This window comes from Cyprinus carpio, chromosome A24 (genome assembly GCF_018340385.1).
Source record: "Cyprinus carpio isolate SPL01 chromosome A24, ASM1834038v1, whole genome shotgun sequence".
NCBI lineage: Eukaryota > Metazoa > Chordata > Actinopteri > Cypriniformes > Cyprinidae > Cyprinus > Cyprinus carpio.
Window position 1 is genome coordinate 13,600,762 of NC_056595.1, and position 26,229 is coordinate 13,626,990.

Genomic DNA, 26,229 nt, shown 5'->3' on the forward strand with positions numbered 1-26,229 from the left:
ATGTCCAACCCTTAAACTCTGCTTTAATTTGATGTCCATGTCAGAAGTAGAGTTTCTGAAAGTCTTCAGAGCTGTGTCTGGTCTGCAGCTGGTCGGATGGAGTGTGGATTCATGTACTTCTCTTTTTTTCACAGAGGTGCGAGCTGTGTCCCCACAAAGACGGAGCACTGAAACGAACAGATAATGGAGGTAAGACATGGAACTTTATGCTGACTGTTTATTTTGCACTTGTTCTAAGGAAAAACATCTCTAGCATTAGGCCTACTCGAAATGTTGTAGACAGGAATAGATTGCAGTCACTCTGTAGCTAAATATAGGCCAGTAGCATAAAGGATGTTAGACACCGCAGCCAATGGTAACACATGTGGGGCTGTGCACGGTTTACTACTGCTCTATATTTTGCTTTAAGTTTTTTATGGTTGAGTGTGTTTAACAGATAAAATATTTTATAAAATCTTTGAAAAATAAACCATTTGTTGGCTTAACAATTATGTGGGACATTTATTATTACCTCCACAACAAGAAAATTGTCATTGTTTTTAAATGTGGTAAGCCAGCCCAGTTTTATTGAGGTGATAAAATGTTGGAAGCTCTTGTGAGGAACATATGCTCTGTTGAGGATGACACCTTTCTATTTTTCCACCTCTAATGAAAGTCGTTTCAAACAACGCATTGCATTGATTTCTTCTTGTATGGAGTATTTCTCTGCTATCCTCTGGCAGTTTTAATTATCACAAAAACGTTGCTGTTAAAAGGGTTTAATACAGTATCTCATCAATAAGCTGTTAATTAGTCAAAAATATCTTCATATGTCTCACCTCAACAAATTAAATTTATTTTGGGTTTCAGGAAAATATTGAGTTCAGGCCTATTTTTTAACATTTCTTTTTTATAAAATGCACCTTAACTGTTTTTAAATGAACCAAGAGTTTAATTTGCAGATTTTGTGTGCTTATTTGTTAAGTAATTAAGCAAAGGGGGTTAGGCGTGTGCATGTTTATCTCTCTCACCTTGTTTTTATGGGTGGGCGGTCTCAGCGGGGTCATTGTGGGGCTGAGAGGAGTCTCCTCTTCTTCATGTTCCGGGTTCACGCCAAGGGCAGCTTAGAGACTGTAAACACGGCATGGGACACAGCTGCGGGACCATGCCCCATCTTTAGGGGTGGTGAGCTGTTTAACGGCCATGAGGGAAACATCATTGCCCCAGGCTTATGGTTTAAATGTTTCAGACCTTTTCATCCCTTTTTGCTCTAAATTTGTGAAACCTTTTGTCTTTAAGTCTTTAAGATATACATTCCACGTTTTGTCGTTATTTATGAGTAGGAGTGAAGATTTCTGAAACATAAATTTTAGAAAGTATTTGTTTGGACCAGCAGTGATCCCAGAAGTGAGATGTAGGTGTTTGTGATTTGCTTTTAAGATATCTATACATTTCGGCCAACTGAAGAGTGAAACTCCGCAGCAATGACCAGACCGGCACATGGAGAGGTTTTTACAGGTGTTACTTCTGCTAAGTTTTGCAAACACGAGAAAAATCCCAAATGAAAACAGGGAATATATCTGGCCTAACAACATGTGTTGAAACACATGCAAGGAAAATCAAAATTGAAAAAATGCATCCCTCTCCCTCACATGGAACACATGGAAGAGTTCATAGAGCAGCCTTCCTGGTTGATCCTTTCAGTTTTTTTTAATTGTTGCTTTAGTCCAAAGATTTTCAGTTATTCTTTCTAACTAGAATATGAAGAGCAAGATTATTTGAGTACTTAATGCTCAGCTAAAGACAATTTTGGCAAATCATTTTCTTTTTAAGTGTGCCACCCTTCTGTCTAAGGAGTTTAGAAGTTCTTTGGGGTGTGCTTGGGTTTTATTGCCTGTTTTTATAGGCTTCTGCTGGATTCTTGGAGGGACTTCAAAACAACAAAACCCACCTCCCTATCCCTTTAGGCTGGGGTCAAAGACAGTTCATGGGTTCACCTTTAAGTTTAGGCCTGTTATTGTGCCCTTACACTGGATAAACAGAACTCATTTGATTAATTTCAACTTGATATCAATAGCATCTGCTCTCTTCTGACAAACATATCACAGAATATGGTCATTAAATCGAAATCCTTGCAGTTTGGGGGTTTTGTGGTAAAAGGCATCTAATGTGGGAGAAAAAGTTTAGTAGTAGCCTGAAATTATGAAATAATATTTGTGTAGTGTGCTTGTGACTGACACACTATGGTTCAACACTTGGTCTAGACGCTAGGCAGGAGAGAATATGCTTCTGCCTCTTCCAGTCCTGGGTATTTCGTCTTTGCGGTCACACTCAGCCCACATGCTTTAATAAGTGGCTTTTTTTTTTTTTTTTACACTGTGGAGGAAGCCAGGCGTGCCCCATGTGCATGACTATGAGCAAACAAATGACCATGGTCTCGAATAAATTTAAAAACAAAAAGACAGAAAATATAAATGTAATTTGTAAGTACCTCTATAATTGAGGCATTATCCGTGTGTTTTATAACTATATCTTAATTATATATAATAAATAATATATATATACACACACACACACACACACACACACACACACAACACAACACACATACACACACACACACACATTTTAACTAAAAACAACAGTTACAATATAATTTAATTTGTAAAATTAATTTGTATTTATTAAAAAAAAAAAAATTTGCCACAAATTTAATTTGTAAAATTATTATTTAAAAAAAAAATGTTTTGCTTATGCATTTATTTTTTTTTTTTTTGCTTAGATTTTATGCTGTTAAACCCAGTTCCATGTTCACAGCAAGTTTGCAAAGAAATAAAGGAATAATTCAGTCTTAGCTTCTTTATTTATCATCTACTGGTCATGTGTCTTGTTTAGGTTGGGCCCATGTGGTTTGTGCTCTTTACATCCCAGAAGTTGAGTTCGCCAACGTATCCACCATGGAGCCCATTGTGCTTCAGTCTGTCCCTCATGAACGTTATAATAAGGTAAGTTCCCTGTCCACTGAAAGACACACACTGATAGCCTGGATATCAATAGGAAAGCAAAGGCTCAAACTAAGAGCCTCATAAATCAGCTCAACAGTGTAAACAGTATGCGTGTAAGGAGTTTAGATTTATACTGTGAATGTGTTTTCTTAAGGGACCAAGAGCTACATGTATCAGTCTTAGATAAACATATTATGTTGCCATTAATTCTGCACCAAAGCTGAATGAAAGAAAACTCAGATCCATGTTATGGGAATTTACACTTACGGTCTGAAATGAAAAGAACCAACCAAATTTATTTATTAATGGATATCCTCAAATATCAGAATTTTTTAAGTTGTCATTTCCAAGCCTGAAAAAGTATTAAAAGTCATGTAAATTGTTAATTGTTAATATTTAATTGAGTGAATAATAAATTTGTACATTAAATACTTGCAGGTGAAGGTTTTTATTACTGCCGGTTGGATTCCTGTGCATCACTGTAACTCAAGAATAATTGCAATGTCCAAATGTTTAGATGTTAGCTTAAAACTTTTTCGCTCAACCGTGAGGGGAAAGAAAACAATGTTCAATCAAGTACTAATGGGATATGCCATCATGACACCATTCTTTCATTTTTCATTTGAAAACCTAATTATGTTTTGTTTTCTATGGATGCCCTTCAATGCAGTAGATAAGTATAATACAATCAGTTAGTGTTATATGATTTGGATTCAGTGGTGTGTCTGATGACTTGCAGGACTAAGGAGCCAAGTTTAATCTCATGCTTGAAATAGTAGGTTTAAAATCTGGGATAAAATAGATTCGCCTCTGTTGGTAATTGAGTCCTCACTGTGAGCCAATTTAAAATGGCATGGTTATCACTTGCCTAATAATCGAGGCGCTGGGAAGAGCGGCTTCTGAAAGACTTGTTAAATTGGTAGAGCCTTCATGCTACAATGCATTATATATGTACACCATAATAACTGATTTTGTGTAGTGTCAATTTTGTGAGTGGTTTTTTTTGTTTTTTTTTTTGTTTTTTTTTGTTTCTTGTGTTGGGAACAGGGCCGAGAGAGCAAAGCTGCTACTGGAGCCTGCATGACATGCAACAAACATGGCTGCCGACAAGCCTTTCATGTTACATGGTGAGTTGCAAAGCCCTAATATTCCAGCTATACGTCTTCGTTAGCATGTTAATGTCCTTAATAATGGCATCAGTTAAATGGATAGGAAGACATGTTAAATGCAACAGACTTCTCTGTAATTTATTGAAACTGATATAATAATTGCTTTAGTTCATGTAAAAATAGTTTAAATATTACTAATTTTTTATATGTATTGTGTACAATCTTTCTAAAGTTGCCTTTTCTCTGTCTTTGAATATAGCGCTCAGTTTGCTGGGTTGTTGTGTGAAGAACAGGGCTCAGATGCTGATAATGTGAAATACTGTGGATACTGCAAGTACCATTACAGCAAACTGGTAAGAATCTGCTTTTTTTTAAACCATACTGTACTAATTATAACACCCTGGCACAAAGCCCCGCTGGTATGGATCCCACAGCTTTTATGCTTTTGATTGATGACATTAGAGAAATTCTGTCATTTTAAATTAAGGAGTTAATGATGTCCAGGCTGAATATATATTAAAAAAAGTTGCAGTACCATATATGTGTAGAATGTATAATATGTATAGTATCTTGTGGTTTTCACAAGATGTGCAGATGCATATAGATGCTCTATTGTTCAAAAGTTTGGGGTCAGTATGATTCTTAGTTTAAATAAAGTACACTTCTATTCAGCAAGGGTGCATTCAATTAATCAAATGTAACAGTCCTGAAAGAATCTTGAAAAAAAGCTATATGCTTTCCATAAAAATATTAAGCAGCACAACTTTTCAGCTGTAATTAATAATAAGAAATGTTTCTTGAGAACCAAATCAGCTCATTAGAAAGATTTCTGAAAGGTCATGATGCACTGAATACTGAGTAATGGCTTCTAAAAATTCAGCTTTGCATCACAAGAATAAGTTATATGTTAAAATACATGAAAATAGATGGCAATTATATGAAATTGTAATAATTTTTCACTTTTACTGTTTTTACTGTGTTTTGATTAAATAAATGCATCCTTTATTTCAAAAATCCTTACAGATCCCAGACTCCTCAGAACATGAGTGTATATGGTGTTTTTCCCATAAATGACGTGCTTTACTACTGAGTTAGTATTTGATGGTCATAGTTTGTGTATTTTGTCATTAGTGCTTCATATACCGAGGTATACATCATGTCTCTAATGCATTTCCGATGAACTCAAACTACTGATTTTTACATTTGCCAGTACCTGAACCATGACTCGATCACATCACTGTAACCATGTCATCATAGTTTAAGCTGTTATTGCACATTCAGAATCCAACGTGAACGCACCAGGCTTTCGAAAAAGACACTCCCTCATCTGGAATATCTCTCATTTCTCAAATGTCTCGCACTCCTGGTCCAATTACAGCTGCTGAAAGCTGAGCTGTGGCATAAGTCCCTCCGTCCACCCCCAGTGGCCTCTGCCGTCCCCACCTCGATCGCCCTCAAACCCTTTAACCCCTTAATCTCGCTGACAATCAACAGCAACTCACTGGATCTTTGTCTGTGGTTCTCCTTTCCTCTCCTTCCCATCACCCCCACCCCCCTTTCCTGCATTTGCCCCTTCACTCTGTCTTAATACCCCTCTCAGAAAAAGAGGGGCTAAGGTTTCAGAGAGATACACAGGCTGCCCAGCTCTCGGTGACAGCATAATGGCCTGTGGTTTTCTGTCCAGCTTCGCTTGGTCATCAGTGTACTTGTAGATTTGGGCATTTGTGCGTGCGTGCGTGTGTGTATGTGTGACAAGGGGTTTTACCCACTCCAGCCCTAGAGCTACGCTGAGCTTTAGAGCCACAGCCCCCTGCTGCTTCTCAGATTTGTGCTGTGTGTGTGTGTGTGTGTGTGTGTGTGTGTGTGTGTGTGTGTGTGTGTGTGTGTCCTCTGACTCAACAAAGGCTTCTCAGATACTGCTAGTCCTCTACAGGTCTTCTGAGTGAGGGGCTGGAGGCAGGGCCGGCGCTTTGTAATGTTCTCATTGGGGATTGTAATGAGTTGAGGATGGAGGGATTGTGTTGTTTATTTATGTATACACCGTTTTATTTCTTTCCGGCATTTATGATCACTTTGATAGATGCTGGGGTATTTCATGCATTTTTTTCTTGTGTTGTGATTTTATGTATTCATTCATATTTTACAGTTGTTGTTTTTTTGTTTTTTTTTTCCATATTTTTATTTGGACTTTTTAGCATCATTTTTGGCTCAGATATATGAGTATATTTTTCTATAATTGATAATTTTTTTTTTATAAAAACACAATACCGTTCAAAAGTTGTTGTTTTTTTAATTGATCAAAAATGACAGTAAAGACTCTTTCTATTTCAAAGAAATTCTGCTTTATTACTTTCTATTCATCAAAAAAAAAAAAAAATGCTGGCTGAAACAATATTACAGTTTGGCACAAAAATGTTTCTTGAGCACCAAATCTCAGAGTATTAGAATAATTTCTGAAGAATCATGCGACCCTGAAGAAAATTGAATAGCTTTGCCATTACAGGAGTAAATTACATTTGAAGATATACTAAATGGAATAAAGTAATATTAAATTGTAATAGTATTTCACAGTATTAATGTTTTTACTGTGTTTGATCAAATAAAGAGGCTTCTTAAACATTTGAACAGTTTAAATGGTTACAAGCTTTTAAACGGTAGTGTTCATTTATATAAATATAATGATATATAAATGAACTTTTTTTGTCATCTACTGTTTTTTTGTTTTGTTTTTATCAGAATAAAGGGACAGCACATTGCTTGTTTTGTTTGTTGTCATCCATTTCTGCAGGATGTACCATGTCTCCCTGTCACCATGTTAATGGACTGACAGCATCAGCACAGTCTCTTGGTTTAATAGTTCAGTAGCTGGATACTAACCTCTGACTTTTCCATGTAGGCCTTTGTTTCAGTGGACTGCTGGTAAACAAAGACCATTCTGTGAGGCTATTATGTGGCATTTGTTGACAATAGCAGCATTAGAGACCGTTGACTTCAAAAGAAATGAGGCATATTTTACTAAGATTATTTTTAAATAAATGGAGAAAAATATTAGGAAGAATTGAAATTGTGTTGTGAGAATATATGTAGAGTTGGTCAGTTTGAATGCTGATTTCATGTGTAATGGAACATTTTTATATATCAGCCGTTTATATGAGATCAGCTGTTCCTGTTGGTAAGAGAATATTGTTGGTTTTATTTTTTTAAAATGGAAAAATCAAATACAATTGAAAGTGTAAAAGTGTACTGTGGCTTTCCCAAACTATATTCCTGTAGGTAAAATAGCCTTGGATGCTGCCATACCATTAAAATAAACAAACCACCCGAAATATTCTAATGCAAGTAGCTTTTTGACAGAGTAGCTTCCCAAAATAGAAAAATATCCTGATTGGTTATCAAGACAATGTGTTTTTCCTTCTTTTTCCGTTATTGTTTTTGTCTCAGTAAGGGCTATTTTCATTGTTGCTAAAAAGGAGAGAAGTAGGAAACAGAAAAAAAATTTAGACTTTAAATGTAACTCGAAGTTCCTCTTTCACCTTTTAGAGAAGGAGCAAAGGCCGTGGTAGTAGGGCTCAAAGCTTAAGTGATTCTTCCATTCACTCTTTGGATAAGCACCATGACAAGGAAAAGAAGGTAAGGCAGCCTCCAAATCTACCTCACTTCCTGCCATGTGTGATTGATGCCCCCCTCCTCACGACTTCAGACTATGAGGTAAACGCACAAAACCAAAACTCACGCACACTTTTCATATCCCACAAAGCTTTTAAAGCCACGGGTGGGAGAAGAGTGCCTTTTATCACTCTAAGTGATTAGTATTTTGGTGCTGCCACAAATTATCAACATAAAGAGTGCTGTATTCATAGAAAAGCATCCGTCATGGCCATTAGTTCCACAAAGTACATTTAACCAGTATTGATAGGTAGTGTAGTCATTTGTTCCACTAATTTTCTATACACAGCCATACTGAATGAAACGTGTAGCATTATTAGCCCTGTTCGCCTTCACATCTAATTAAATTAAGTATATGCCCTGTAACATGGCCTCATATCAATAAATGTGTACGTAATGGCAGAAGATGATCTGTACTGTGTGGAAAAAATGTTTGATTGTGCCTCTGTCTGTATTTTTTTCTTCTTACTGTAATAACGGGGGTATCTGAAATACTAATCCAGCAGACCTCATAGTGTGAAATGTGCGGAGGAGCTCGTCACATCTATCCATCGTCATTGATAATTTTCTGCCTGTCCCTAGCAGCTCCCACATATTTTCGAACGCGCAGCCTCTGTGCAGCAGTCTTAATCAGCGATAGCTTGCCTTATTTCTATGCGAACCGGGTCTTTAAAATGGCTCTGTGTGGATTTAACATTTCTTTAAATGTTTCGTCGTATTTTATTTTTATTTTTTTTCCGTTTTTGATGTTTGTTGGAAGAATTTACATTTATTTTCATATGTTTAATATATGTCTTAATGACTGTTCTGAAACTTTTTTGTCTTCTTTATTTAATAATTCTGCTTAAGTTATTTTCTAGTGGTGATATTTTTTAATTAAAGGATTTTTTTTATCCCCTTGAAATTTAAAAAATGTAAATTCTTCTGAAACATGATTTTTTTTATTTTTGCTATTCTGCAAGCTTACCAATTTACATAGAAAGTTACAATTTAATTGTAAAGTGTGGAATCACACATGCATTTTTTTTGTTTTCATATATGTATTTTTTAAATATTATTTTGCTATTGTATTTTGTGTAACAAAACAATTAAAACAATTTCAGTTATTATGAATCACTTTAATGTAATATGAAGCAAGTATTAGACTGCATTTAAGGAAATGTATTTAAAAGTAAATCTGCAAGCTCACAATGCATTGCAGTGCATTTACAGTGGGGAGTGGAGGTCAGGCATCAAGGTTGTTGGTTATTTGACACAAATTCACTAATTATTTGAATTGGTTTGAATGAGTTTGCATTGGAAATGCATGCCAAAATGGAGTGGATGGTGCTCTGTTAAGCTGCTCAAAGACAGACTGCGCAGCCTGTGTAATCTAGGTCAGCAAAAGATTAAATATGAGATGCCATTTTAAGTCGTTTCTCCCAGAATTATTCTGATATTTAACTTATTCGGCATTGAGAGGGCTTGAACAGTGATTCTGGTTGGAGCCGTATTCTTGAAGATCGTGTTGTGGAGTGCTCTGTGCTCTGCCATGACTATTGTTATGGCGCCTGATTTGCATTAGCAAAGGGGGCCCATCCCCCCTACTCCACATTCCCAGGTCAAAGGTCGGGGGGCTCAGATGTATACCTAGCTAATTCCAAACCCCAGGGCCAAACAACAATAAGAGGCTAAAAGCTTCTCAATTTGCAGCTAGTTCAGATGTGCTCCGAGAGGCCGTCCAGAGTGGCATCTGGAAATAAAATCTCTCTTCCTCTTCACGTATCTTAAATTCTGATCTGTTTGGCATTTTAGCTTTGTTTTCTGGATGATTAGTTTTTGTCTTTTGTATTTAAACTTTTTTTTTTTTATTCGAAGATTTGTTATATTTATTAATTTCCTTAGTTGAATTTTAATACTTAGCCCGAAGCCTCGGGAGTCGTTTCTTTGTTCATCCTGAAAGAGATTTGTTACATTTCACTGATGAATTATGATAAATGTCTTGGCTTTTTGTTCTCTCTCTTTTGCAGTGTCCTCTGCCTGAACTATTCATCTTTGCATAATTAAGATGGCTGTCGTCTTATGTCAAACTCTTGCAAGATGTTTGTGTCAGAATTTTAATTAGACCAGTAAACAGCAGTTCATACCTTAGTTTTGTCATTACGTAAGGGTCTGCATATCTAGACGGTTTCAATTTATTTATCTGATGTTAATAAGATGACTGTTATGCTGTGTATTTTTCTTTTTTCCATTCATAAACAAAGCCAAGTAGTGACATTATTATTATTATTTTCTCACAATAACACCTGCCCTGTCAACACCTGTCAATGTTAATTACTTGAAGTCTTGCCTTTGCAAACTGGTTTGTGTTGTTTTTTTTAATAATGTGTTGTGATTTAGAGCATGAGCAAATTTTTAATATTTTGATTTTTTTTAATAATAAAAAAAATGGTGTTTTTTTGTTTTGTTTGTTGATGATGATAATTAGTATTGTTTATTATTTAATAATACAATCTGTTTCCACCCACTTAAAAAAATTCCCAGGGTGCTTATTCAAAACCTTCATTTCAAGTTTGTATGATTTTCCTGTTTTAAGAAAATGGCATTTAAAAGAGTATATGCAGGAAAATTGTAAATGGCGTAGAGGAAGCGCAAGCTCATTTTCATTTTCATTGAAAAACTTTAGCCTGAGGGCCTTTGGAATTGTCAGCGCCACTTGCACTGAGAAGTAGTGTAAACCGTTATCAATAATTGTCAATTCTAACTGAGACAATGGCTGGAAGATGACAGAAGTGGCTAAGAAAAAGATAGAGGTTTGTATATAGCTCCAGTGGGGAATGTGTAAATATTCTCTATGAATGGTTCAGGATCGCTGCATATTTTTACAGCCTCACTCTTAAGAACAGAAACCGAGAGTTTGGAGGTGTTCGATTGGAGTGTGAGGTGTAAATTTGTTCACGCTCCTGCTTCTCGGGCGCAAATAGAGCTGTGTGGAGCGCGGCACTAGTCTGGGGTGTAAATTAAGCTGCAGTAGACTCTGGTCCAGGCCTGCAATGTGAAACCTTATCCATCTACAGAAAAACCCTTTCTTTTTCTTTACATGATGATCTTAATGGGCAGCACAAGTGGCTCTCCTTGCTGGGTTTGAAGAATGCTTGCAAACGATTGACTTTTTCAGAACGAGACTTTCATTGCTCTGTTTCTTAAGTTTCCCATCTTTCTGCCTCTTTGTTTCAGAAAATGACAGTTTAGGCTAAAGTCCTTCCCAAGCTCTACTGGCTTTAGTTGAAACGTTTGTGTTACCATCTTCATTTAATGTTGTTGTTTGTGTTGTTGCACAGAAACATAAAGAAAGAGATCGCCACAAACCAAAGCACAAAAAGTCTTTGGAACTGTCACCTTCCTTGGTGCCAGCACTGATGGTGACCTCTGAGAAGGTGAGCTAGATTATGATCGATGCATGAGTGTATTTTTATTTATAATCTATATCTATCCATCTATCCATCTTTTGTATTCATTGGTGGGTGGATTGATTGTGAATTGTAATCCATTACTGATTCCAAATTACATGAAAAAATTGTAGTTAGTATTGTAATCCACTACATTACACATTTCAGGTAATATAATCAGGCTACTTTTTGGTTACTTTTGACCTAACTTGTTTATCACATTGATTTGAATAGGATAATCTTGTACCATATTGATATAAAATACAAAGGAAGAAAATGTATTCCATTCTTTGTTATTAAAATCATGAAGTGAATTAAACATTACATCAAGGTTTCCCAAACTGGGCTGTGTAAAGGAACTACAGAGGGTTTGTGAGTTTAATGAAAAGCTAATAATTAATTAAATCATAGAAATGTAAAATTATAATAAATGGTTTTAATAAATTTGAATAAATCAGATTATTTTAAATCAAATGCTGTGTAGCCAGCTGTATTGACTGGTCTTTGTGTGAATGTCCACAAAACTGGAAGACTTTCTGAGTGTATGTAAGCAGTCGGCTATTTTAGAAAGGAACATTTATAAGATGAAAGAGGAATTAGGGAGAATCAATAAATTATGAATAATGTATTGCTGTTGTGGGAATAATATGTAATCATGTAATCAATAAAAAAGTAACTGTAGTCTGATTCAAAATATTTTAAAATGTACTTTAATCCAATTACAAGCACGTAAGTTTTGGAATCTGATTACGTAATCCGGATTACATGTAATCAGTTACTTCCCAGCTCTTATATATGTTTACATGTAATCAGTTACTTCCCAGCACTGGCTGCAGCTCATATAAAGGTGTCCTGTTCCTTTAAATATCGTGTGTAGTTTGCAGATCACCTAAACAAAATAAAATAAATGTTTTATTATTTAGTTTATTTTGTATTTTATTCATTTTTGTCTTGACATTTTTGTTACTAGAGTATTTTACAAAAAGTACAAGCATTTTTGTCCATATGTGCATTTCCCTTCTTGGCCACAGAGCTACAACAGCAGCAGTGGCGGAAGTGTCTCCTCCATTTCCTCCACTCAGAAGCGTCTGGATGACAGCGGAGGTCGTTTCACTAATGCCAACTTCCAGGAAGTTCCGTCTCACTCCAGTTCCAGCTCCAAGGACGGCAGCTCCTCTGATGGCAAGAGCTCAGATGGCAAAAGCAAGAAGTCCAGCAGTCACAGCACCAGCTCAAATTCTGGCTCCAGGGGCCGCAAGTCAGTGCCGGGCAAACCCCACAGCCCTGTGGTCACCACAGCGACATCATCCACAGCTCCCTCCTCAACCAGTCCTTTTCAGCAAGGTGAGACGTCCAAACATACCAACTTCACTTTCACTTCAGAAATGAATTAGCATGTTCCCAAATTGAACTGCCAGATTTAAGCCTTGTGTCGACTTCCTGTGTGTGACATTTGAGTGAGTCTGTTGTGACAGAGCTGGATGGAAGCCAGAAGACATAAACTTAGTGTGTGTGTGTGATAAGACTGTCGTCTGACTGGCTGCCGCTGCAATGTGGAGCGGCGAGTCTTTCAGAGCCGTTTGGGTTGTGGGTGGCGCCTCCTGTGTGTGTGTGTGTGTGTGTGAGAGTGTGTTTATGTGTGTTATGAGGGAAGTTTGGGAGTCAGAGGAGAAGCATGTTCCCTTCCTTTCTGCTATCAAGCCGTGATAGAGGGATTGAAGCAGAGGTCACGTCTGGAAAATTTAGACTAATCATTAATGTGTCAAAGTACGGCAGGGGCCTCATCGCAGGAGTTAAAGGGAAACTTCAAGGAACCCTGGAAGAAGAAACAACACAGTGTTTTCTCAGCAGAGCGCAATGAGATCAAAAGATGGTGGTGATTAACTATGGAGTTTAATCTTCTGCCTGGGAGTTTGTGATATTGTCTGGGCTGTTGTGACAACACCCGACACAGACCCAGGGTCGGTAAGCCACACGACTGTTCTGTTATGCTGCCCTGATGTAAAATTACAAGTATTTGAGAGATTGTAATATCAGCAATCTTGTTTGACCACAGAGAGCAGTAGTAATATGTAAAGCTGTTTATAAGGCCGAATTTGTGAATTATCTTGTCGTTGTTGTTGATATAAGAAAGGCAGATCAAATCTAATATTCTTCCAGACAGGGTTTAGGTTGATCTCTGGGTCACTTGCTTAAATTCAGCTCTCTTTTCACACATTTTTAGCTTGTCTTTAGAGAGAAATGACAGTGCATTTATAGCAGTGTTTAATCTAGGATCCAGCGATAAGATATAGCAGAACTTCATGGATGTGTTTTGGAAAGAATACAGAATGCTGCTAGTTATCTGTTGGTTGTGGCAGCTGTTTGTGTGACACTGCTTTATCTTCGAGATGTGTTAACTGGCATGCAAGCTCTGTGCATGTTTTAATGTTAGCAGGAGGCTCAAGGGATAGACTGCGTAGTAAAATTGGGAAGTTAAAGCCTCAGCAGCCTCCTGCCACAGCTGTAAAAACATGCACGTCGGAGTTCCTCTGGCTTTGGTTAAAGACAAGTCCTTGCCTGAACACCTAAATCTGGGTCACCCTTCTTGCCTGGCTACATACCTGATTGTTTGGCTTCCCGAAAGTTTGACTGGCCCACCTAGGCGTGGGAGATGTTGGCATTGCCTGATTTCAGGTTCTGTAGGTTATTTTCTGGTTTTGTGGAGTTTTAGCCAGTCTTTTTAGTTTTTTTTTTAGTAGAAAATCATTTTAAATTGTATTCATTTTTGATGATAAATAAGAGGGTCCTTGATAAGAAAAGGGAGAATCTTTTCCAAATTGAATTTAAAACATGCTGAGTTCTTAAAACTGTTTGTATACATATTGGTTTAATATAGTTTTGAAAAAATATACATTTAATTTCATGTGGTGTGACCAAGTAAAATTTTCCTTACACCTTACATGTAATAGTACATATCTTAATCGTTATTTTCAAAAATGTTTTTGCTTATTAAATAGATGAAGTCAAGTCAATATATTTTTAAATAAATTAATAGATCATGAAAAAAGTCATTCCACATTTTGGGAGGGTTTTTTGGTATTTATTTTGGATAACTAAATTAGTTATTCACAAAATACTTGAAATTGGTAAAGTACATTACCATTCAAACAGTCAGATTTTTAAAAAGATATTAGTACTTTTATTCAGCAAGGATGCATTATATTATTTAAAAGTAAATACGTTTTTAATGTTCTAAAAGGTTTCTATTTTAAATACATGCTGATCTTTTGAACTTTCTAGTCATCAAAAAATCTTGAAAATATGCATCATGGATTTAACAAACATATTAAGCATCACAACCTTTTTCAGCATTTATAATAAGGAATGTTTCTTGAGCACCAAATTTGTATTTTAAAATGATTTGTGAAGGATCATGTAAGTAAAAGTAATGACTGAAAAGCTTTGCCATCACAAGAATAAATCACATTTCAAAATAAAAAAACAAACAGATATTTTTGATGATAACGTATAATATAGCAAACATTTTTTTGTGCTACAGTATTACAAGCTCTTAGTAAAGATGTCCAGTGCGGTGCTCCAGCTGTGCTGTGTTTCTGTTTATTTAAAACATTGTGGCTGCAAAAAGGTCTTAGTTTTATGACCACATGCCACCTCTCTGTTGGTTTATGCTGTCTCTCTGTCATTGTGGTTGTGATATTAAGGTGTGCTTTCTTCTTTATGTCTTCCTTTCTCTCTCAGGTCTTTTATTAGGCAACAGCAGCAGTAAATCAGTCACTAGTGGGTCTGTGGTTCCACCCACATCTGATTTCCTCAGCTTCTCTGATCCCAGCCTAAGAGCCGGTGACTCGTACACACCTCCATCCTTTAGCCGTTGCCACGTGAAGGGTGGTGCAGAAAGTGCAGCCTCTGAAGGCATGGTGGCTCTCAACACCTTCAGCATGATAACCATCCCCCAAAGCTCCAGCTCAAGCAAGCATTACGAAAACTGTCACCCAGCCGGAGAGCTTGGAGGCCTGGCTTCGGCAGGCTACAAAAGACCCCAGCCCTCCTCATCCTCTTCTTCTGCGACATCGTCTTCATCTACTGGCGAGGATGGTGTGAAGAAGAAGAAGCGAGGGAACTGGAGGAACCGGTATGGACCGTGCTTCACCACCCAGGACAGTAAAACCACTGATACGGGAGAGCACGGGTCCACAATGCCCTCATCCACTTCCCCCTCGCCATCCTCTATGAGCACCATGGCCTGCCGCGGGAGTGCAGTCAGCAGTACAGGAGGTGGGGGAGCAGTGGGTGCTGGTAGCAGCAGTCTGGGGATTCAGAAGTCCCCATCCCTCCTCAGGAATGGAAACTTACAGGGTATGACTGTCAGCTCCCCACCTGCTGGACCAGGTGAGCAGAGAAAAATATGTACTGTACAATCCAAAATACATCTTAGTCAGGGCAGATGCCATCCATATTTAGCTTGTTTTACAATCTTAGTCAACATGGAATTAAAATGTACCCTTTTTATTGTGAATTATTCATCTGTGCACACCAGGGATGCACATATAATCAAAATCACAGTAAAATAATATCTATTTTCATGTTATGGACTATAACAATGAAAGGGCATTAGAATGATTTAGAGCTGCATGATTACACAATTTCTGCTTCTCACAATTAAGCATAGGCATCTATGATATTGTCTTGCTGGTTATTTATCCTGAAATTATAATTTTTTTCCCCTTGACATTTCTGTTATCTTGCATTGACAGGTTTTAATGTTTACCAGATTTCAAGAGTTTAAATCCCCAGGAATTTTGCGCTTAGATGGATACATTTCTTCCTTGTGTTTTTTTGTGGTGATGAAATCTAAAAAAAAAAAAAAAAGAACTTTTTCAAATGAAATAACTCTTCCACATCCTCATTTTCATTCCTTTCAAATTACATGTGACATCTACCATGATTTTCTTTTTTAATACGTTACATACTCATAAATCTAAAAGTTCTCTCCTAATATTTCCCGGCTTTCTTTCTGTATCTCGCTCTTTTACCTTTGCAGTTTTTTCATGGACTCTTATTCATAAATGTGCACAGAAGCCTTAAAACATAGACTATTATAAATTGGCATGTTTTGGTCTATCTGAGATAATTATTTTTCAGGAATTACACATGGAAGGTCTTTTCAATATCGCATGCAGTTCAATTCATGTGATTCATCTTAATCTTTCCCTGAAACGCATTTTTTCCATCTCTGTTTATTAAAAAAAAGAAAAGAAAAGAAATCCATTTGAGGTCTGCTCTTCTCGAAGAGAGGCCTGGGAACCAGCATGATGTTGTTTTGGTCTGTGCTGAAGCTCATTAGGGTAAAAGTGGATGGAGGTGCTCTCTAAAGTGCTTCCTCATTCCTACCTGATTGAGAGCTTAGAGTGGCCCGCTGGATCTCCATAGAGATGCACATTAACCTGTTGAGCCCAAGGGAGCTGGAGGAGGGAAAGAGCCCGTAACAGGCAATTAGTTAAAATTTTATTTGTTCCTCCCTGATGTTGTCTTCTCTTGGGATATAGAGTGAGACAGCTTGAGATGGTGTGTAGAAATGCCCTGACCCCTACTGGCCTTCCCACTCAATGAGCTGGAGCCAGAACGCCTAAATACATGGTCACACCTTCTTTCTCACTCATTTGCAGGCACTTCCTCTCTCTCTCTCACCTGCTAAATCTTGCCATTGACATAAGTGCTCTGCGTACGCATGGCAGCTTTAATGTTAAAGGGGCCTTATCTGTGGCGCTGCCCTGTTGCTTGGCAACCATCCATCCATTTAGTTTTTTTTTTAGTTCCTTTCCTTCTGATTAGAACTTGAATACTCTGGTGTATCTTTTTCTCTGTCATTCCTATTATGTAGAATCTCACTATTGCCCTATCCCTTCTCTCAAGGCCATATGGGTTTTTTGTTTGTTTGTGCTCCCACCCATTGCTGCCCTCACCTGTTCCTGGCATTTGGCTGGACTGTAAATATTTAGCCATGGCTAATGCAGGGCTACGGCAGAGTGCCCCACCTCATCTATCTGTTTCACCCTCCCTCAATGGCTCCCAGCTCTTTTTGGTTTATCAGTGGAGAAAATTGGGGTAAAAGTTGTGTAGTGTATTCCAGCCTTAATAATAATAATAATAGTCTAGCACTTTAAAATATGGGGCTCAAGTTAAAATAAATTAAACGTTTTTTAAAACATCTCGAGACCTTGCATTTTCCCTTTTATTGCCCTGCGTCTTGCATTTTAATATGCAAAAACATGTTACACTGTATGATTTTCTATTGCTTTTTGAACAAGCTGATTTTGAAGAATGTTTGAACCATTATTTTTATCCACCCACTGAAAGTCAACATTTGGACACCACTGAATTTTACATGGACACAAAACATTGAGACGTTTTTCAGAATATATTTTATGTTCCACTGAAGAAAGTCACACTGGTTTGGAACAACCTAATACAAATGATGACAGAATTTTCATTTTTGGATGAACTATCCCTTTGTCCCTGGATTTATTACTCAGGGTGAAACTATGGAACCATCCTGAGCAGTGCATGCATTTGCTGCATTAACTGAAGCCATGCACTTTAACTTATCCTCGCTTTCAGTCTGCATGCTTTAGAGACGTCAACCCCGACTGTTTGCTTGTGATAGAACATATCTTGAAGCTAGTAACCCAACGCAAAACACTTCAAGACATTGATAACTGCTCAAGATACCACATTTAAATTAAAAACATCTGCCACGTCAAAGGCCTAAATATGTTCTGCCAGCGTGCAACAATACCTCGAATCAGTCCCTGCTTTCTTCTCTTCATCTGTAAAGAAAGCGCTGAGGATCTTTATCAGGCTCTGAGCCTCGTCATTAACCTCCCTCTGAACTTGCATGGATTTTCTGCTGAGAGAGGAGACAGGGGTTTGACTTGAAATGCTGGCTAATCTAATTTGAAATTTCCCCTCTCTTCCCCTGATTTGATAAAGGGGGGTTTCAGGAGGAGATGTTAAGTCCTGATCGATCGGGCTGGTTCGATCAGCACCAGATAACAGGATCTTTGTCCTTGCTTTGTTTGGTCGCTCATATCTTGTAACCTCTAATCAAATGCTCCGTTGGTTGACCTTTCCTAAAATTTTAATTATTAACCAGATTACCAGATCAACACAATGATTTAAAGATTAATCTAATCATTAATGAGCCAAGGTAGCCGTTGGTATTCACAAATCTGCCAAAACTAAAACCAATTGTGATTAAATGGAATACCGTGACACAGTGATATCCAAGATTCTTTTCTCTATTGCATATGCCCTATGTGGAGTTTGGAGCTTTGTATTGTAAATGCTTCACGTGGTACTTCTCCGCCCAACAATGTTTCCTTGTTTCACCAGTGAATGTAGACTGCCGCGAGCCATTCATTCCTTTGTGTGGCAAGGGGGCCTCTCTCGTTCCTGCAATGGGTCAGCCTGGGCCATCAGCTGGGTTTATTTGAGATGGTGGTAGGGGAGTAGGGAGAGAGAAAAGGGGGAAAAATCAATAAAACAACAGCAGCAACAAACAGTGTGCATGTCATGAATCGCCACATAAATATGAATGGGCCACACTCCTCCCCAGCCCTGCCTGAAAAGCCCTTTTTTACAGAAGAAATAGTGAGTCAACAGATTCAGGGAACTGTTTTCTGGGTCACCGGGAGGCTGATGCAGAGTGCATATTGAGAGGACGCCAAAATGCTTTGTGCGCGCTCTCAAAGTCTGCTGTGACGAGGGCCTGGTCAGACAGGCCTTTCGAAGTCCACAAAGTTCATCTCAGGGGCAGCAGAAAAGATAGATGGATAACCAGTGAAGGTATATTGGAGGACGGAGGTTGCCCTTAGAGCTATTAAAACTTTGTTTTTACCACTAGATAACAGGTCATAACCTGCGTTGATTTCAGAACTCAGAAGTCAGAAAGAGCTTTATTACCAAGTATGTTTACACACACAAGGAATTTGACATGGCAACGACAGGAGCTTCCAGTGCAGAAGAAAGTACACACATAGGGCAAACATACATGATAGTGCACGCATGCATAGAATTAAACCGTAGAGATTAAATGAAATATAACACTTATATAAGAAAAATAGAAAATTAAATAATAATGCACTATATACAGAATTAGAAATATAGAGAAGAAACACAATTGTTGAAATGAATGTACAGATATTTTATTTATAAGTGTACTGTTTATGTAGTTCACAATGTGCAGTTTCCAGATGCTATGTATAAATGTTTCAGTTATGATGGACAGTGTGTAGTTGTGAACTTTTAATTGTTCAGGATGAGTATAGCCTGTGGGAAAAAAAAACTGTTCTTATGCCTGTCTGTTCTGGTGGTTGGTGCTCTGTAGTGCCGGACAGAAGGCAACAGTTCGAAGAGAGAGTGGGTTGGGTGTGTGGGGTCCAAAGTGATTTTCTCAGCCCTTTTCCTCACTCTGGAGGTGTAAAGGTCTTGGAGGCTGGGCAGAGGGGCACCAGTAATCCTCTCAGCAGTCCTGACTGTCCGTTGTAGTCTCTGGATATCTAATTTGGTAGCTGAACCAAACCGGACAGTTATAGACAAACACAAGACAGACTCAATGACTACCGAGTAAAACTGTTTCGGCAGTTTGATTTTCCTCAGCTGGCGAAGGAAGTATAATCTCTGCTGGGCATTTTGGGTTTTTGGTATGTGTTATTTGTGAGTGTTCTGTTTATTGTTGTTGGTGGGGGGAGTCCAGGGGGTTTCTCCTGAAGTCCATGATCATCTCCACTGTTTTGAGCGTGTTGAGCTCCAGGTTGTTGTGACTGCACCAGACAGCCAGCTCTTTAACTTCCTCCTGTCCTTAACCAGACTCCTCCCCATTGTAGATGAGGCCGATGATGGTAGTGTCATCTGCAAATTTCAGGAGCTTGACAGAGGGGTCTTTTGCACTGCATTTGTTTGTATACAGAGAGAAGAGCAGTGGGGAGAGAACATATCCCTGAGGGGCACCAGTGCTAATCGTGAGAGTCCTGGTTGTAAGTTTGCCCAGCCTCACTAGCTGCTGCCTGTCTGTCAGGAAGCTGGTGATCCACTGACAGATGGAGGTGGGCATGGAGAGCTGGGTCAGTTTGTCTGAGAGAAGGTCGGGCATGATGGTATTGAAATCCTTGCATAATTCCTGCAATTGTGTAATTAATGATTTGTTTAACATCCCCCAGCTGCTATGCCAGATCTCCTACTGATAAACAAGACAATGTTATTTTTGACTATGTGGGAACCAAAAGAGAATGTTTGGCTAAGTGATTATCATTGAAAATGTGCTGTTTCCCTTTAATCATTTGCTGTAATTGCTGTTGTTCTGCAGGTTCGTACCCCAGCAGCAGTGATGTAGCCTGCCCATTGCCCAGTGCGGTGTTTGGAGGGTCTCTGTCCGGATCCAACTCTGAGTTACCTGCTCATCAGTCAGTAGTCACTTCCATGTCCACTCTCACCTCACTGCCTCCGACCGCCCCGTTCACCAGCACCTCATCCACACATGTGAGTGTTTAATGGACCTTATTACATATTCATGCTCAGTGCTCACTCTGTATATGTTTGATTATTTCAGTGCAGGTTTGTTTTTGGTGAAATGGGGTAATGAATATAAGAAAGATTAAAATTTTCACAAGCGTTAAAATGTGACTCCAGGCTAAAATAAATCTTATATGAGGTGCTTTTGTTTTGATTTAAAATTAAAGCAGTTTAAATTAAGAAATTCAGTTTTCTTGAGCACCCCCTCAGCATATTGGAATGATTTCTGAATGATCAAGTGACACTGAAGGCTGGCGTAATGGCTGCAGATAATTTAGCTTTGCCATCACAGGAATAAATGATTTCATATTGTAATAATATTTCAAAATATTACTGTTTTTTATTAAATAAATGCAGTTTTGGTGAGAATATATATATATTTTTTTTAAAAAGCATTTATAAATCTTACCAACAATAGTCATGTATATCTGCAAAAAGTCCATACCTAGATTTTATTTAAAAAAAAAAAAATCAACATCTGTGAACAAATATTGTTCTGCTAATCACACAGAGCTTTCAGCACACACGTCCTTTATACATCATCTCTCACAAAACTAACCAATTAAATAGAATTATACTCATCTTCTTTGTACTGTGTGCTAATTTGCTCCAGTTTTATCAAGATAAATGCTGTTTGAGCATGTTCATGGCACAAATAGTAATTAACACCTAAAAGGCTCAGATGTAAACGTTGGGTGCTGCTATTTATGTATTAAGTAACTAAGTATTTTTCTTTGTGACAGGATTTTTTCTTTTACAGAACAACTGAATTTGGTTCGCAAGTGCCAGGGTTTGTGATAGATAATGCAATATTTATATAATCACAGCAGTATGTTAAAGTATGAGGGGGGCCATCTTTGGGCAACAAGGGTACATGACATTTAGGGTATTTATGACATGGCTGCTTAATTATATGGTCTTATCGGATGAACGTCAGGTTGTTTCGATTGTGTTTGTTAATGCACTTTGTTAATATCACTAGTCAGAGCAGTATGTGTGGTAAAATAAACACATGACATGACATTGTGAGGAAAAGTGCCATAATTGTCTTTATATATTGTCTATATTATTGCTTTGTGTCAGTAATTATGAATTATGTATGTATATGTGTTTAGGAGTTTGAGGTTGGTAAGATTTTTTTTTTTTTTTTTTTTTTTTGCATTAATTGGATGAAAAATACAGTAAGAACAGCTTTAAGTAGCTATTTTCTTTTTATATACATTTTAAAATTTAATTTAATCCTGTGATGGCAAAGCTGAATTGTCAGCATCCATTACTCCATTACTGATAAATTTTTCAGGAATATTTGATGAATAGAAAGTCTGGAAGAACCGCATTTAAAAAGTGAATGAAAACAGTGAATAAATGTATAATGTTACAAAAAAAATAAATCAGTATATAATATAATAAATCATAAATCAGTGACTTAAGAATCCCTCCCACACATGGATGGAGTACTGCATGTGTTTAGATGACAGTAATAAAGTCAAGTCATTCTTACAGGCTCCCAGCGCAGCTCCAAATGGGCCCTTTGGAAGCGCACTAGACACTGAGCACCATCGCTGCCGCTCTCCTGAGCATCTTTGTCTTGACTTGCGCTGCTGTAGCAACCGGTCGTTTCCAGGCAACAGGGCTTTGTTTGTGCAGATCTGCCCTCTCTGCAGGCAGGGTGGCCTTACATTAGGAGATGAAGTAGACCCACTGATGGCCTTAATGCTGCAGGGCTCCCGGCGGACCAGCCCCTCCTAACGCACGCTTGCAAATATCCCCATTAGTCCTAAGCTTTATGGCATAGGAGATTTAATACAATGAGCTTTTTTTTGTCATTGGGTTTTTGTTAGAATGTCCTTTTTACTTTGTTTGTGTTGAGGAATAGAATTCATTTTTATTAGATGCATAACATGATGTTTTATTGAATATAATGTATCAAACACTCATCTTTTATTCCGTCAGCATGACCCTCCCAGAAATATTTTTTTCCTTCCTCGCCATCCCTAAATCTCACTTTGTGGATTGGTTGGAGGAAAAAAATGTAGTGGTTGCAAGCAGGGCAGCGGTGACCTTCGACCCCAGCGCACACCCCCTAGGCCCACCTCTGTCCCACTCTTCGTTAACGTCCACAATGGTGCTGAGAACCCTAAGCCTCAAACAATCCGGCTGTCCCTCTTTTCCCTGTGCGGGCGCATTGAGCTGAGCTCGCTGACGGGATGAGGGCTGACAGGCTGGACAGAGAGCTGTGTAGTGGGATGAGGGGTTCTCTTCATACTGGTCATGCTCCCTCCTCTCTCAACTTTGCCTGAAAGAGGAGTCTGAGGAATGGGGAGGGCCTGCGGGGCCATGAGGGGCCTGAGGGATGTAGGATTTTTTTTTTTCTTTTTTTTTAGTAGACACTTTATTGTTATTAAACACAAGTTTGTTTGTTTTTTTTAGTAGCTAAGGCAGTTCAAATTCAGTGTCACGTTTAGGATTAAAGTACCTTTTGCTCCATGTTTTAGTACCATAAATCACATTTTTATATCCTTTATTTCTTAGTAGAAGATCCATAAAAGAAGCATGTTTTCAAGGTTGGTTTAAACGTTGGCATTGTATAGTTGTCTATTCAGTGGTCATTTGTAGGAGTGATTTCCACCAAATGTGCTTCAGTCCAATATGGTCAGAAATCCTTAAGTTTCACATGAAGACATTATTATATAGTAACAGCAAGAAATCCAATACATTGTAATTTCAGCTAGCGTTATTTCCTGTTTGGATCAGATAAGGCCTTGATGTAGATAAAGCAAGCAAAGGAAAATGAAAGAATTTATTGATTTGATGAAAATAAGCACTGTATGTTTTTTTTTTTTTTTTTTTTTTTTTGTCAAATCCTTAAGTTTCACATGAAGACATTATTATATAGTAACAGCAATCAAAGGACAAAAGCTATATTTATTTGATGGGAAATTCTGTAAAAAAAAAAGTTATTTTTATTGTTTGATTTTTGGAAGATGTGAAACATTTTTTCAGGATTTTTGCATGAATTTATTTGAAATAGAAATCTTTTGTAATAAATTTCTTTATTTTCACTTTTGATCATTATACCGTGTCCTTGCTGAATAAATGGTAGTGTAGTCTGTAAATTGGAATAAATAGTAATCATCTATATTTATGTAAAATTTGAATAAAACCTTTTCAATTCTCTCAACAGTTTCCTGCTATTTACAACATTATTTCACTGCAAAAGTGTTATTTAAGTGCAAATCATGTGAACATTTGTGTGGTTTCCACCGTGCACCAAGTTTGTTGTCGCACATATGCTGCTACCTCAGAAGCAACACCGAAACCAATCCCAACCATTATTAGGGAAATGATTTAATTAGATTAAATAATTAGCTGCAGAAGCACATGGTCTGTATGTTGTTCAGGGCTGTGGATCTGCTGTTGCAGGCTCAGCCAATTCTCCTGGCTCACAGGAAATACAGCTGACATGGTGTTTTATCATCCAGCTCTTTGGCTCAACACTCTAGCACACATTCATATGCACACATGCAGAGACACATACTTGCGCTCCATCAGTATTTGGAATTTGACAGTGTTCCATAGTCTAACTCTCTTTCTTATGTGTTTCTTCCTTAGTCAAACTCTCTACCGGGATCCTTTAACCTGGCGCCAACCCATATGTTCGGAAACAGGCTGAATGCGAATTCTGCCATGGCTGCACTGATCGCCCAGTCTGAGGGATCCCCGGCAGGTGAGACACACAGATGAGGAACCACACTGATCTTTAGCCAGTACCTCCCACTGGCACAGGATTACCTTCTCAAATCCTTCCCTCCTGCTTCCTGTGCTCTCTTCTCCCATTTCTCCTCATCCTCCCATTCTTTCTCCGCTCTCCTGTGCATATGGAATGTGTGGTCAGCTGTATCCCCCCCTCCTAACCTCCTCAGGTCGCAGAGAGAGGGAGAGGGAGAGAACAAAACTCCCCGGGATAGAAAGCTGAAAGTGTGCATACCTGTTAAATGAAGCATGCTACCACTCAAACATTTCATTAATCTGCACAATGACTGCTGTGATGACACAGAGGGGATTGCCCTGGGTTTAGGAGGCAGGCTTACCTTACACTCAGCCTCTCCCTCCTTCTTCCCTCCATCCCGGAGCACTCAACACTTTCCCCGGACCCTGCCTAAACCCTGGGGGTCTCAGTCATGAGCAAATGGGCTTGCGGGACACTGACATGGGGTTTGGGGTGGGAACCAGTTGAAAGCAAGAGAGAGATAGGAAAAAAGGGGAACACAGCCTTTGAGGAATAATGGATCAGTCATGCCCTCCTCCTCAAACAGAGGTCAGGGGGTCATTGACTAACAATAGGAGGAAGAACACCCGTCCTTAAAGAGACCACCGCTCAAGACTGCAACGCTTGCATGCTATTAGCATAAGCCCAGTTCTTATCTAGCATTAGTTTACAGTGCAGCACGTTTAAAATAGGGGATATATATTGAGCGGGTTGATAATTTGGCTTATATGTCAACATTCTGATATATATTCATCAAGTTTTGAGTCAGTACGAATTAAAAAAAATAATAATAATAATAATTTAATACTTTCATTCAAAAGAATGTGTTAAATTGATCGAAAGTGACAGTAAAGGCATTTTTTTTAAATCGAACCTTGAAAAATAGTTTCACAGTTTCTGTTTTCAATATTAAAAATAATCAAAATGATAACAATGATTTCTGGAGGGTCATGTCACATGGAATACTGTAGTAATGGCTGCAGAAAATTCATCTTTGCCATTGCAGAAATAAATTACATTTTAGAATATATTTCAATTTTAAATAATTTATAATATTACTGTATTTTTGATCAAATAAATGCAGCATTTGAGAGCATAAGAGATTTCTTTGAATGGTTGTGTATACACACACGTAAATTTTTAACTTTGTAGTTTATAAATATAAAAAAATTATGTAAACATTCTAAATGTAAATCTATTATATCTGATCTATTTTATTATATAATGTATAACATAAATTAATGGTAATAATATATAGGTACTTTTTATTTTTAGTGCATTTTTGAATAAATATTTTATAAACATTCAGCAAATTTGTTTACACCTTGTCTAATTTGATGTCATTTAATAAATGTCAGGTATCTATCAGCCATTGGCCAGCCTGTCTAGATATTGGTGTTGGCCAATTAAAAAAAACTTAAAAATAAAAAATATGTATAATGATATCAGTGAGGATGTGACACAAGGCTTGTTTACTTTTGCAAAGTACTTGTGCTTCCCTTTAACCGCTGGTCGCCTGTTAGGTTTCCACTGTGTCGTTCAGTTCCTGTTCTTACTATCTTTTTTATTTTATTTTGTAAAGTGATACCTGATGCTTTCGGGTCCAGTCTGCACTGCAGCCCCAGGGCTGATTCAGGGTCAGGCAAGAGGTCAGCACCATAATAAGTCATAGCAGACCTTGGGCGGCTCATACTGATGTG

The 26,229-nt window shown here is 37.9% G+C and overlaps 1 protein-coding gene across 1 annotated transcript in view; it reads left to right on the forward strand.

The window, feature by feature from the left end:
• LOC109083694 (protein AF-10-like) overlaps positions 1-26,229 on the forward strand; it is a 52,300-nt gene that overhangs the window by 16,518 nt on the left and 9,553 nt on the right. Inside the window, 10 exon segments of the mRNA XM_042714252.1 lie at positions 135-189; positions 2,875-2,985; positions 4,009-4,111; positions 4,353-4,446; positions 7,634-7,723; positions 11,080-11,175; positions 12,219-12,531; positions 14,929-15,579; positions 20,555-20,727; positions 24,373-24,487. Of these exon segments, the coding sequence (XP_042570186.1) occupies positions 135-189; positions 2,875-2,985; positions 4,009-4,111; positions 4,353-4,446; positions 7,634-7,723; positions 11,080-11,175; positions 12,219-12,531; positions 14,929-15,579; positions 20,555-20,727; positions 24,373-24,487 (1,801 nt within the window).